The sequence below is a fragment of the Acanthochromis polyacanthus genome, chromosome 23 (assembly GCF_021347895.1).
Source record: "Acanthochromis polyacanthus isolate Apoly-LR-REF ecotype Palm Island chromosome 23, KAUST_Apoly_ChrSc, whole genome shotgun sequence".
NCBI classification, from domain to species: domain Eukaryota; kingdom Metazoa; phylum Chordata; class Actinopteri; family Pomacentridae; genus Acanthochromis; species Acanthochromis polyacanthus.
In genome coordinates, this window is record NC_067135.1 from 18,848,765 (window position 1) to 18,862,070 (window position 13,306).

The 13,306-nt window shown below is 39.8% G+C and overlaps 1 protein-coding gene across 1 annotated transcript; it reads right to left on the reverse strand.

Moving 5' to 3' along the window:
• Window positions 1-1,263: 1,263 nt before the first annotated feature.
• LOC110962706 (G-protein coupled receptor 26-like) lies at window positions 1,264-8,604 on the reverse strand. Its single transcript, XM_051943997.1, has 3 exons — window positions 7,237-8,604; window positions 7,027-7,140; window positions 1,264-4,730 (listed from the first exon to the last, which is right to left on the reverse strand). Exons 1-3 carry the CDS (start codon window positions 7,905-7,907, stop codon window positions 4,493-4,495), a joined length of 1,023 nt encoding a protein of 340 aa, XP_051799957.1. The 5' UTR covers window positions 7,908-8,604; the 3' UTR covers window positions 1,264-4,492.
• Window positions 8,605-13,306: the final 4,702 nt, after the last annotated feature.

Here is a 13,306-nt window from a genome sequence, read left to right on the forward strand (position 1 = left end):
ATGTTTTCCATGAAAACTCACACTTTTATTCATGTGCTAACATAACTGCACAAGGGTTTTCTAATCATCAGTTAGCCTTTCAACACCATTAGCTAACACAATGTAGCATTAGAACACAGGAGAGATGGTTGCTGGAAATGTTCCTCTGTACCCCTATGGAGATACTCCATTAGAAATCAGCTGATTCCATCTAGAATAGTCATTTAGTTTATTTAGTTAGAATGAATTAATTAATGCAAAAGATCTTTGACCTGTTTCATTAATAACAACTAGCAGTAATGCTGTTGCAGACGTTGTTCATGTCGGGCCACAAGCCAGATGAATGGTAAATATTAAGGATAGACCGATGCATCGGCCGGCCGATATATCGGACCAATATTTGAGTTTATTACTTAATACGCATGTGGGTTCGCCGATTTATTTTTCTCTGGCATGAATGGTTTTAATAAAGCCTAAATATTTGTTTTATTACCTCCGCCAAGGAGGTTATGCGATCGGGTCCGTTTATTTATTTGTCTGTCTGTGTGCGTGTCTGTGGACAGGATTTCTCGGGAACTATTTGTCGGATCTTCATGAAATTTTCACCACAGGTGGATCTTGGCCCAGGGAAGACTCTATTCAAATTTTGTGTTGATCCGGATAAGGATCTGGATTCTGGTTGCAAAAAAATCTCTTGCTTTACCATCCACATCTTCCCTTGGTGGAGGTCAGAAATCTCGGATTGCTCTTGTTTTATTTTATAGACATTACTTGAATAACTAGAAGCACCAAACACTTTTGTTCATTTGAAAGTATGTGCGGTAAAGTTGAACAAAGCTGTTGAATATTTTTTTACTGTTCAATAAATGTTTCTAATTTTAAACTTGAGACCTGTAATATTTATCAATGTGTCATTTTTTTGTATTTAAATTGAAGGAGCAAAAGCAGTATCGGCCCCAAATATCGGCTCAAGAAAATTGGCCATCGACTAAGGGTGATAGAAAAAAAGCGGTATCGACCCTAAAAAATCCATATCGGTCTATCCCTAGTAAATATTTCCTTTTTAAGTCATTCCAGATTTACCTTCTTGAACTTTTTCTATCAGTTCCAGATACTAAACATTTCCTGTAATGGTTCCATAGTTCTAAACATCCTGCTACTTTTACCTTTACTGGTGAAATTTAATTGACAAACTAACAACTTGAAGCCTCCAATTAAATACAATATAAGTAAATTGCATTATCTAGGTTCATTGACATTATTGTGAAAACATAAATGGTTAAATGGCTTTACAATTGACAGCTTTTATTGCACATGTACCACTAACAGCTAATCACACTGTCAAAAAACAGCAAGTGGCTTCAGGAGGAAAAATACATGTGAGTAAAATACATCAAAATAAATAGATTTTTTAATAATAAAGCAGCTCTTCTGGTTTAGGTATAGAACAGCTGAAAAAGTCACATATCAAACCTGGCACAAACACAAAGGAGTGTGTTTTAGTTTTAAAGCACTTTAAAACCAGTCCTATGCTACGTCACATTGCTGCCCAATCATCTAGACAAAACGTTGTTACTTTACAGTGCAAAATATAGACTCAGATTGTGTAAATGTCTATAGAAATATTTTTCCAGTCAACTGGCAAAAACAAAACGAGAAAAAAAAAGACACGTTTGTACAAATGCATTTCAGATAAAAGTGGGCTATCTAGTACATTCAATCGCACTTTAAAGGGTGAGTCTGGTGGTACGCTGTGTTCAAATGTTGTGAACAAAACCCATGAAAAGACCAAACCCGACAATCAAAGGATTCTGGTTACAGACCAACAAATACTGTCTGTGATCATTCCGATTTGTATTCACTAAATTTTTTATACCATGGTGTGCTTTCATATTATTAAAGTTACACGGGAGTTCATAGAGTTTATATTTTGTGGTGTTTCGTTTTGTTTGCGGCCACAGTTCCAGGACAAAGAGGGAGATTTGAAAGTGGCAGCTACAAGATCTCTGGCTCTGGGCCTGCGATCTTTCTGCTTGGAGTTTGCATGTTCTCCCTATGCATGCGTAGGCTTTTCCTCCCGCAGTCCAAAAATATACTGAGGTTAATTGGTAGCTGTAAATTGTCCGTAGGTGTGAATGTGAGTGTGATTGTTTGTCTCTATATAACCCTGTGATAGAGTGGTGACCTGTCCAGGGCCTTTACCCTCAGTCAACCCCCCATGACCCCAGTGAGAGTTAAGTATTGTGTAGATAATGGATGGATGGATTATTATTTTTTTGTACAATAAGCTTTTTTTTTAAAAACAAAAACAAACTGATGTCCACATGTGAGGACAGTTACAGATTTTTAAAAAGCAATTTTTTGATGTACATGTGTTAAGAATTTCTGAAGCATCTTTATGGTTTGGAAGTCCAAAGCCTCCTGCCTCCTGGCATTGAGAATATGCTGGTTTAAAGCACAGGAGAGTTCATTAAACAAAGCAGCTCTGCAGGCTAAGCAAACACGTGGTAAAGAGACCTCTGTCCTTCTATGAAACCACCTACATGTGGTGTTGGATAGTTGACAGTTGCTCGGGATCATTTTATGGCTAAAGTACGCTGGTTTTACAGCTTGTGATTGTGTCATGCAGAGTAGCTTTACTGTTTTTGAGCTGAGTTGCAGGTGAGCAGCGCTTAGAGCTGCATCTAGTGGAGGATGTGTTGGGGAAGAAAGAAGCAGAGACTGCCTTATCTAAGCCAGCGTCAGATATGTAACTTTGATACAAAAAGAGTGTTAGTGGTTTAATCATTGCCTGTAAAGCAGGGGTGTCAAACATACGGCTTGCAGGCTAAAACCGGCCCTCCAGAGGGTCCAATCCAGCCTGCAGGACGACTTTGCAAAATGTGAATGGTTAAATGAATCCTTACTGTGAAAATATTTAGGACATTGAACATTGTGCGATATAATGTGAACAGCTTCAGTCCGACAGAGTTTGGTTTGGTTGAACCCTTGTCACAACTTCTAAGCATTTTTTATGTATAAATGTTATACATTTACAAGGCAGTGGGATAACCGAACCTTCTTTCTCTTAGCTTGTGTGGTGTGTCAGGATTACTCCACAGATGTGGACATAAATGTACATTTTCAATCATTTCTTGATCTTGGCAAGTTGTAAAATACTGTATTGTTCGGTTGCAGATAAGTGCGAGAAAATGTTTTGTCTTTGTAAATACACTGTGTGAATGATATGCTGAGGCTTAATATTGTTGAAATTTCACTTATTTTTCTTAAGAAACTTCATATTGTTCATTTTGTATAAAGATGGCTCATTAAATGTGAACATTGTGGAATGTACTCTTTTTGCACTAAAAGTTGTCCTTATTTCTAGGTTATTATGCTCTGGTTTTACTAGTCCGGCCCACCTGAGATCAAATTAGGCTGAATGTGGCCCCTGAACTAAAATGAGTTTGACACCACTACTGTAGAGTGAATTTAGACCCTTTCACCAAAAATCCCACTTAATGGTGTTGGTGTTGTGTTTGCAATAAAATAGAGCTTCCAAGCTTTGTTAACAAGCTTTGTTAACCCTCAGACAGCTTCTGCTACTCAAATAAAGACAAAAAAAAATCCAAAAATAGGCAAAGTTGGGAAAGCTGGCAACACATTGTACTTTTTTTGGTCATTTCACGGAACTTAGACTGTGAAAAACTACAGGCGATCACCAGACTTACCCTTCAACATCATGGTGTAAATGTCAGTTGCCTTTGGCTCCTGTAACTGCAGTAGCTCTGAGAGAATTAGACAAAGTGCATTAATATTCAGTGACTGACATGACACTGCAAGTAGTCTAACACGGTCAATACAGGACATGGCAATAATGTGCAGCAGTAGAGTATCCACATCTAAGAGTACATCCATTATCCAGAAGCTGGAAAACCTTCACTGAACCGCCTGTCAGGTTCTGTCGCAGTGGTGTGGCTGCATCAGATCATGTGGATGTGCCAAAACTACAAAGAGGTTGGTACAGTACAAAAGGCCACTTTTTACATATCTGTCAAAGTGAGGAGGGGCACATCTCCAGCTGTGTGGTCTTTCAGTTTGAGATGAATCTGAACCCTAACAGATTCAGTGGAATTGATCTGTGTGTGCATCTTTGTGGTTTGCTGTCGGCGATGAATCACACCTCCCTTGTTTACCGATACTGTCATCTGTCAGGCCAACTTCTTCACGTTGTTCCTGCTGCTCTCTATCTGCCTCTCCCTCGCCCATGTCTTCTTCACCCTTTAGCCTCTTTATCCTCCCTTTCATTACTGTCTTTTCATTCTTCTCCACCCACTATCTTCCCTTTTTTTTTGCCCTCCACCCACCATGTGTCCTCTCTTTCTGCTCTCTTTTCCCTCGCTAACAATATCCAGTCCTCTCTCTGTGTGTCTCTTGCTCTAAATTCTACCTCCTCCTCCCACTGTCTTTCAAGAGGCAACCTTTATTTTTGGCTTGGACTGTAGTGTGTATCTGCCGTGTCCTGTGTTTGCCATTAGCTGATCCTCTGGAGACAGTAGTCATTCTCGGTGTCTAAAGAGCTGTTATGGCCAGATGAAGGGTACAGGTCACGGCGGAGCAGCCTGTTGACGACAGTAACCAGGACTTTCCTGTACTGCTGACGCAGGAGGGAGTAGGCAAAGGGGTCGGACGCAGCCTTGCTGTATGTCAGGCACTTACTGATGATTCCCCAGTGGCGGTTGATGTCCACAAAGGGAAGAAGCTCAGCCAACCTGATGGGGTGTCAGGAGAAACATGACGAAACAAAGCGCATTTTAGTCAAGGTGTCCGTCAGTGCTTTTAGCTGATGATACCTATGATATCTAACGCCAAGGAGACTCCATGAAAATCACAATAAAGGGTTAAAAATGGGGAAAGATCTTTAATTCCTTTGCTGAAGGAAACATAGTGTGATATTTCACAGGTTTTATCCCAGGTTCGTATGTTTAAATTTTGGTTTAAAAATTATTTTTATGCAAGGTTTTAAAGTGCCTACATTAAAAACTATAAAAAAGAAATTAACTATTTACTAATTTACTATTTTATCATTTACTGCATCTCAATAAAATGACCCATGTTCTAAGCCTGTTTAGCTCTTGGCATTGTTAGCCCTCGTGTTGTCCTTGCCTAAAATGTTGTTGCGTTGTCTGAAAAAAAGTCCACAAATTCTGAAAAAATTTCCCCAAATGTATAAAAATTTGCAAAATCTTCAGGAAGAATATTCCTGAAAAGTTTCCCTCAAAAGTTTTATTTTTTTTTAATAAAAAAATCCCCAAATTTGACAGCGAAATTCACTGGATTTTGGTTGATTTTTTTTTTAGAATGTTCTTAAACATTTTTTTTCCCATTTGTTTTTTTCCACCAAAAAATGTTCGAAAATTTGGTTAAACGCTGGCTGTAGTGTGTTTTTTTTCTCTCTCTCCCTTGTTTCTCTTGTGTTTTTTTCCCCTTTTTTTCTTTTTTCCTTTTGTGTATTTTATGTGTTGGGGAAAAAAATTGAAAAAATTCTTTGCATAAATAAAATTTTCAAAAAAAAAAAAGTTCGAAAATTTGCTAAAACAATTTTGAAAATGTGGAAGTTTTCACTGTGAAAATATTTTTTTCCCACATTTTTAAAACTTTAAAAAGGGTCAATTTGACCCACAGGACTAAATTCATTGTCTATCATTTAGGAAATCTTGATATCACATTAAAATGACATTAAAGCTAAAAAAACTGTGAATAAATGATATTTTCCAAGGCAATAAATGTAATCTTAAATATTTGACTTTCTTTATTTCTATTTTCTGAACAAGTTGTTCTCATTAAAGCTTAAATGTGTACAAGGTCCTTGCAGATATCCTGGTATTTTTCAGGACGATGATGCTGCACTTTTGCATAGGGAGTTAAAAATCTGTTCACATTTTCGCTAAAACTGTAGAGGGCTGCACCTTTTTAAATATTTCCATATAGTTCCCATGTTCTGCTAATTAAGAATACAAAACAAACAAAGTATCAGTTTATCACAGAGATGAAGAATATTTCCGTTTTATCCTCAGCAAATGATGTGTTACAATGCTAAAATGCAGAAGTACAGCAGAAACATAAACTACCGTTCAAAAGTTTGGGCTCACTCAGAAATGTCCTTATTTTTGAAAGAAAAGCTTTTTTTGCATTGATGATAACATTAAATGAGTCAGAAATACAGTCCAGACATTGCTAATGTGGTAAATGATTATTCTAGCTGGAAATTTCTAATGGAATATCTCCATTGGGGTACAGAGGAACATTTCCAGCAACCATCACTCCTGTGTGCTAATGCTACGTTGTGTTAGCTTATCATGTTGAAAGGCTCATTGATGATTAGAAAACCCTTGTGCAGTTATGTTAGCACATGGATAAAAGTGTGAGTTTTCATGGAAAGCATGAAATTGTCTGGTTGACCCCAAACTTTTCAACGGTAGCGTATGTGGAAGGATTGTCATCATAAGGTGATCTGGTGTCAGTCAGGATGCTTTCAGTGGGTCGATCCGGTCATGAGGTGACTCCTAAGACATGTTTCCTTCTTAATGTGTTCTCTTTCTTCCCTTCAAATGGCTGGCTGACTGACAAGAAGTTTGTGGCCCTCTGAAGCAGTTGCTCTCTTCTCTGAGAGCCACATTTAGTTGTCTGTATGGTCCAGCACTTTGTTGTGTGTGTTCAAGTGGAAGCAGCATGGCAGCCTCTAAATGTGCAGATTAGCCATCTCCTGCTTAAGAGACATGGCCTGTAAGATTATAGGCAATGTGGTGTGATCTAAGACCAAACTGCAATGTCATTGTGCACTTCAGGTGTTTGCTTTTTTCCTCTCATCTCATGCTGTGACAGATGTGTGTGATAGAGGACAGCACAGAGAACATGGTTTATTCCTTTTGCTCAGGCTGCATCTACCTTAATCACTCACCGCTCCTCTAACTGTATTATTAGCCATTAGGGTCATTTTTTAAAACTGCCGGACAAAAGTTTTACAGTAAATGAGATGCTTTATGAGTTGCTGTCAGCCTGACTTACCGTGTAATTACATAAGGAGCAAAGCAGACGATAAACGAGCCGATGAAGATGCTGATCTTCTTTGTGGCTCTCTGCTTTCTCCTCTTTTGCTCAGCTAAACATCTTTGTTTGACGCTGAAAACAACACAACAGATTCAGCATTTCCCAAAAATATTCACAAACGTATGCATTAGACATTGAAAGACATGAGGAATACAGGAGATGAAGTACCTGGGGTGAATGTCGACCAGCAGAAAAAGAGTCTGCATTGTGATAATGTCAATCCTCTTGCAGTGAAACCTGGCGACTTTTAACACCTTCAAGTAGGTGAAACACAAGATGAGAAGGGACAGCATGAAACTAGTAACGTGGAAAACGATGGTGAAGACTGTAAACTTGATCCTGTCGCTGTCTTGCTCGTTGGGCTGCAAAGTGCAAGACGCGTAAACGTCGCTGTAGTCGACCCAGGAGAAGAGCAGAGCCGTGAGGGAGAAGGTGAAGGAGTGCAGCCAGGAGTAGCACACCATGATCACTGCGTCCTTGTAGCGCATCTTAGTGGAGTAACTGAGCGGGAAGACCACCGCTATCCACCGGTCTATGCTGAGAGCCGCCATACTCAGCATGGTGTTGGCGGTCAGGAAAGTCTCCAGAAAGCTCACCGTGTGGCAAACGCAATCTCCAAAGGGCTGCTGCTTCCTGATGATCCCCACTAAAGTGGCGGGCATGTTCAGAACAGTGATGAGTATGTTGCAGAAGGACAAGTTCATGGTGAACACGCCCGGAACCTGCCGGCGTATCTCGGTGCTGTGGACGAAACATAGCAGCACCAACAAGTTTGACAGCAGCGAGACGACCGCGACCACGACGATGAACAAAGCGAAGATGATTTCAGCAAAGTCCATGTCTTATTCCGGAAAGTCCCCTCTGCGGCAGCCTGCTCCTGTAGATGGTGTTATTAAGCGCTTCAGATGAAGCATGGTCACCCGTCGCTCACCTCTCCAGCGGATCCCCTCAAGCATCCCGCGCCGCCGACCTCTCCAATTTCCCGGAGCGCTCTCCAGCGTGCTGAACCGAGCAGCCGCAGCCGCCGCTCTCCTCAAACATGCCCATTGCTATCCGTTAACATCCGACAACTCCACCGGTTTAGCTTTGCAAAGTGAACAAGGCGCATGTGGCCTGCCTTTCAGCCGCTAGGACCGTTTACGCAGCGACTGAGGGGCACCGGGGTGGAGAGCAGCAAGTCTACTGAAACCAAGGACAGTTTTACATAACACGTCCAGCAGCGGTCACATCACAGCCAGAGACACCGTGTACACCCAAACCACGCATCATTTCTGCCATTTAAGAGCCTTTTCTTCTATTGATTGATGTTGATTTTCCTTTGCGTAAACTTGAGCGCAAACCCGAATCAGCCATCCGGCATAAACTAATCGATTCACAAGTCAATTTCCTGCGTGTTGCCCAGAAATCAGCGTGGGTCTAGAGTGGGAAAGGAGCAGCGAAACCCCGGGATTTGCCTCTGGATAACTGGAAACGCATCTGCCGTGACCAATGGCACCAGGTGCACACCAGCAAACAGATCCTTTTCCTGAAATGAATTATTTATAGGCTCACGTAGATTTGTGTCCTATCATAATTTGTTCTGCAAATACACATAAAAGGACATCCATTTAGAAGACGAGCAGCTGTTATAATATGACTTGAAATTACAGCTGCTGATTTATTTTTGCTTTAAGGACCTGAATTATCTAAATGTGGACTATTTTTTAATACCATTGCAAACTAAATGTTATCTTCTTTTCCACGCCAGCTGGGACACGATCAATCAGATCTGCTTTTTAGAATTGACCAAACAAAAAGTGCTTTTATGAGACAAGAAGAAGAGCTGCATTATTAAATGGTAGAAAGAAAATTTGAGCCCAAACGAAATTTCACATCCAGCCTTGAAGCAATAATAGAATTAGTTGAGCTTATTCACTTCATACCTTTTATTGGACTGGAAATTGATTTGTAAAATTCCAAAAATTATGAGGAATAAAACACTATTAAAACTATAGTAATACATGGCTAGAGTTTCTGATAAATACAATTCGTGAGTAATTGTTTGTTTCTGATTTCTCAATCATTTCTATTTATTGTATGAATCAATTAGAACTACTGAGTAGTAGCAGTACGAATACAGCTTGGCTACATTCTTTTTTATTTAGTTGTACTGTTTTCCATGAAAATTCACATTTTTATTCATGTGCTAACATAATTGCACAGGGGTTTTCTAATCATCAATGAGCCTTTCAACACCATTAGCTAACACAATGCAGCATTAGAGCACAGGAGTGATGGTTGCTGGAAATGTTCCTCTGTACCCCTATGGAGATATTCCATTAAAAATCAGCCGTTTCCAGCTAGAATAGTCATTTACCACATTAGCAATGTTTAGACTGTATTTCTGATTTGTTTAATGTTATCTTCATTGAAAAGAACTGCTTTTCTTTCAAAAATAAGGACATAAATGACCCCAAACCTTTGACTGGTAGTATAGCCTGATGTGCTACAGCATTGAAACCACCAGCCTAATAAAGTGTAGGTCCTCCTCGTGCTGCCAAACATCTTTGACCTGCATGGCATGGAAGCAGGACTTTAATCCAATTAGGCTCTGGAGAGTTTGGAAGCTGGGTCAACACCTTGGGCTCTTTGTCAGGTACTTTGAGAAGCTCTTGAGCTGTTTTCAGTCGGCACATTGTCACTGCCACCTGGGGCTGCCATGAAGGGAGTGTGCATGGTCTTAAAATGTTTAGATGTCAAAGCAAAATCCACATGAATGCCAGCATCCAAGGTTCCCAGCAGAACACTGTATTGTTAATAAGATGACCACTGTTACTGACTTCACTCAGTTTTAATTTTGTGGCTAATTTGTGTATGGCACCAAGATGTTAATAAGGGGTCATAAGTTTATCACTTCATAAATGGCTATCTCATCAAGAGCTGTAAATGTTTATGTTGTCAATAAATACATTGAAATTGACATGCTTTGCTAATCTTTCACGAGACAGAGTTGCTACCCCACCTAGATTTTTCAATTAATAGAGCCATTAGTTCTGAGCTTTTATAAACGCTGCCTCGTGTGTGAAAATGGAAAGAAACAGATGAAACATTTTGTTCTCAACTTGCCAACTCAAAACTTGGTCATGTTAAAACAAATTTTTGAATTGATCTATTAAAAAAAAAGTAAATAATTGATTATCTATGGATAAAACCACAATTTCCAAGACAAATTCAATATGTTCCTGAAGACTCTTCCAAATGGACTATCTAAAAATCATTAGCTAATGATTTGCTAATCATGAATAAAGTCCTCAGTTGCCCCTTTGAATCCCTTCTATGGTCTACGTTGCTATAAATCGATACTCCACATACATATTTATATTTACTTTGTAATCCCTTTATTTGGTTTTTAGGCTAAAAAAATCTGTATCTTATAAATGATGTGATTAACTGTGTACATGCACTTCATCTTAATTGTGGAAGAAAAGCTTATGAGAAAAGAGTTGTGTTTGAAAATATATCTAATTAATAGGAAGCACTGCTTAGTCGTGGCATGAAATTGGAAGTGTTAAAATGTATCCAGTCCAAGTGGGAGTAACGTATTGTAGCCAGCAGCAGAAGTGCACTTCAGAAATGTTGGTGCTTGTTACTGAGTCATGCCCAGTTCTTTAGAAGCTCATGCAGACAGTGACTCACTGGGGTCAGACACAACCTGCAGGGCTATTGTACATCTTTTTTTCCCCCCGATTTCATTTGCTTCATACTCCTACTTGTTAAGAGTCTTGCGCTGGGCTTGCGCCTGAATCCCCATCCCCTCACATTAAGAGCATAGCTTTATTTTATTGGAGAGTGATACAGTATTGGAGAAATCACTTTACTCTGAGCCTGCTGCCTTGTTCATAACAATCATAGGTGACTAAAGTGATTACGTGAGTCATTATGAAATACAGTTTAGGAAAACCCTGAGCGAAACTGTGTGTGGAATGAGTGAGAAGAGAATCACCATGAAGGTAGCTAATGAAAGCCTTTCTGCGTACTATACTCCAGCTGTAATACAGCACTGGATGCGTGTGCGCTAACGTTAGCGGTGTTTTACCGTGCATGTGTTTGCGTGATGGAGTCAGCAAGTCAGAGAGACAAAGCAGCGGCGGGTGATGTCGATTCCCTACAATTGAGGGATCAAATGCCTGGGAGAGAGCTACAGCTGGGCTCCGGGGGGAGAAATGCAAAGCTATTTATAGGTGTGATGGGGTGTCACCTCCAATATAACTCGCAGCGCCGGTGTATTACCTAACTGATGTATCAGAGTAAAGCACTGTACACAGCTTTAGAGCCGCAAACGAGATAGCTTTTATGGGCGTTGAGTTATCATTCACTGCAGTTTCAGGCATCCTCCAAAACGCCCTGAGGCCCTGCATGTAGGAGTTTAAAAAATGCATTCAAACACTGTGATTCAGCAATAAACTAAACAGCATTTAGACGGCAACGAAAACAGCAGCAATCTCTAGTTCTGAATTTATTCAACATATAGACATGGTCAAAGAATGAAGAAGAAAAGAATGAATTAGATAGAGATAAGATGAATTAAGCATGCACAGAATACCTTCTAGACTGCATAGGTGTGATAAGTCATTGATTACTGTGTCAGATTAGATGATTATCGAGACTTGTGTTTGGTAAAAAAAAAAAAGACAAAAAAATAAATAACAATAACAGACCTCTATGTGCTGGTCATCCTTTAGTATTTCTGTCACATCTGTGTGCAAAAAAAGTGCTTTAAGGATGCTATTGGTTGACGTAGAAAGCAGGGATGCAAATTATAAAATGTTTCCTTAACTGATGGTTGACCAGTTGGCCAGGTAAAAAGCAATCAAAAAATGGGATACTTTTCTTCGTATGCTGTTTTTACCTCATCACACTAAAGAACACTTTAATGTTCAAAATGCACAACAGTTCAAAACTTTGGGGTCACTTAGAAATGCCCTTATTTTTGAAAGAAAAACGGTGTTCTCAGTGAAGATAACATCAAATGAATCAGAAATCCAGTCTATACATTGTTAATGTGTTAAATGATGATTCTAGCTGGAAATGACTGATTTTTTTAATGGAATATCTACATAGAGGCACATAGAGAGTTAGCAAATCACTAATATAATCAGGAGTCTGACCATTCAGGGCTTTGAAAACAAGCTTTAAAATCTTAACAATCAATTCTAAAACTCAAAGGGCAGCTAGTGTTGGGGTAATATGGTCACATCTTTTCGTTAGAAGCCTGGCAGCAGCATTTTGTACTCGCTGCAGCCTTTGGATGCTACGCTTGCTGATACCAGAATAAAACGCGCTACAATAATCAAGACTGGAGGAGATGAAGACATGAATAATCTTTTCTAGGTCTGCTGAGGAAAGGAAGGACCTGGTATTCATCTGACCTGCTTCCGACATGGTTTGCATATTGCAGCTATGTGTCACGCCTCTTTTATGTCATGGGTGCAGAAAATACTTCATCAGAAATGCATCTACGCATCCTCACTCATAGCTCCTCCAGAAAGCCTAATCGATTCTTGCTGTTCTGTCCTCATGTCATGGACGGCCAGACGGGATGCAGCCAGAGCAGTTACAGAAGCAAAAACCTGGGCATGTTAAGATGGGTGGCAACTGTTGATTAGAAATGGGGGTATATACAGGTAGTGGAAGGAACACTCTGAGGATCTCCTAAACATCCTCTTTGGATGAGGCAGAGTCTGAAGCTTCCAGAGAAGCCTCGTCTATAATCTGTGGTGGAAGTTCCTGAGAGAGTTATCAAGCTCCTTGGTGGCAGAAGGTAAGGTGTGGAGGAGATTCACCCTGACATGTTGAAGGCTCTGGACACTGTTGGGTTATCATTACTGACACATCTCTTCAGTGTCACGTGGAGGTTGCAGACTGTGCCTGTGGACCGGCAGACTGAGGTGGTGGTTCCCATTTTTATAAAGGGGGACCGGATGGGAGCTCCAATAATTGGGGTATGGCAGTGCTTAGCCTCCCCAGTATCATCTATTCCAGGGTGCCAGAAAGGAGGCTTAAACTGATGGTTGAAACTTCAGTGGTATTCTTATTGGTACTTTCTGATAGATTTTTTTTGCTAGTTTTTGGAAGAGAAAAATTAAATACCTAAATCAGATATTAAGTAAATGTCAGAGCACTCTCCACTCTTCATTTTGACAGTATTTTTGCTGTGATTTTAATAGTTTAGTAAAAAAAAAAAAAAAAAATTGTTAAA

Excerpts from the sequence above, each read along its gene's own strand:
- LOC110962706 (XM_051943997.1), bottom strand. The coding sequence starts at position 7,907 with ATGGACTTTGCTGAAATCATCTTCGCTTTGTTCATCGTCGTGGTCGCG. Across the intron at positions 7,141-7,236 it reads CTGGTCGACATTCACCCCAG|CGTCAAACAAAGATGTTTAG; the intron begins GTACTTCATCTC and ends TGTTGTTTTCAG. Across the intron at positions 4,731-7,026 it reads GCTCCTTATGTAATTACACG|GTTGGCTGAGCTTCTTCCCT; the intron begins GTAAGTCAGGCT and ends ACACCCCATCAG.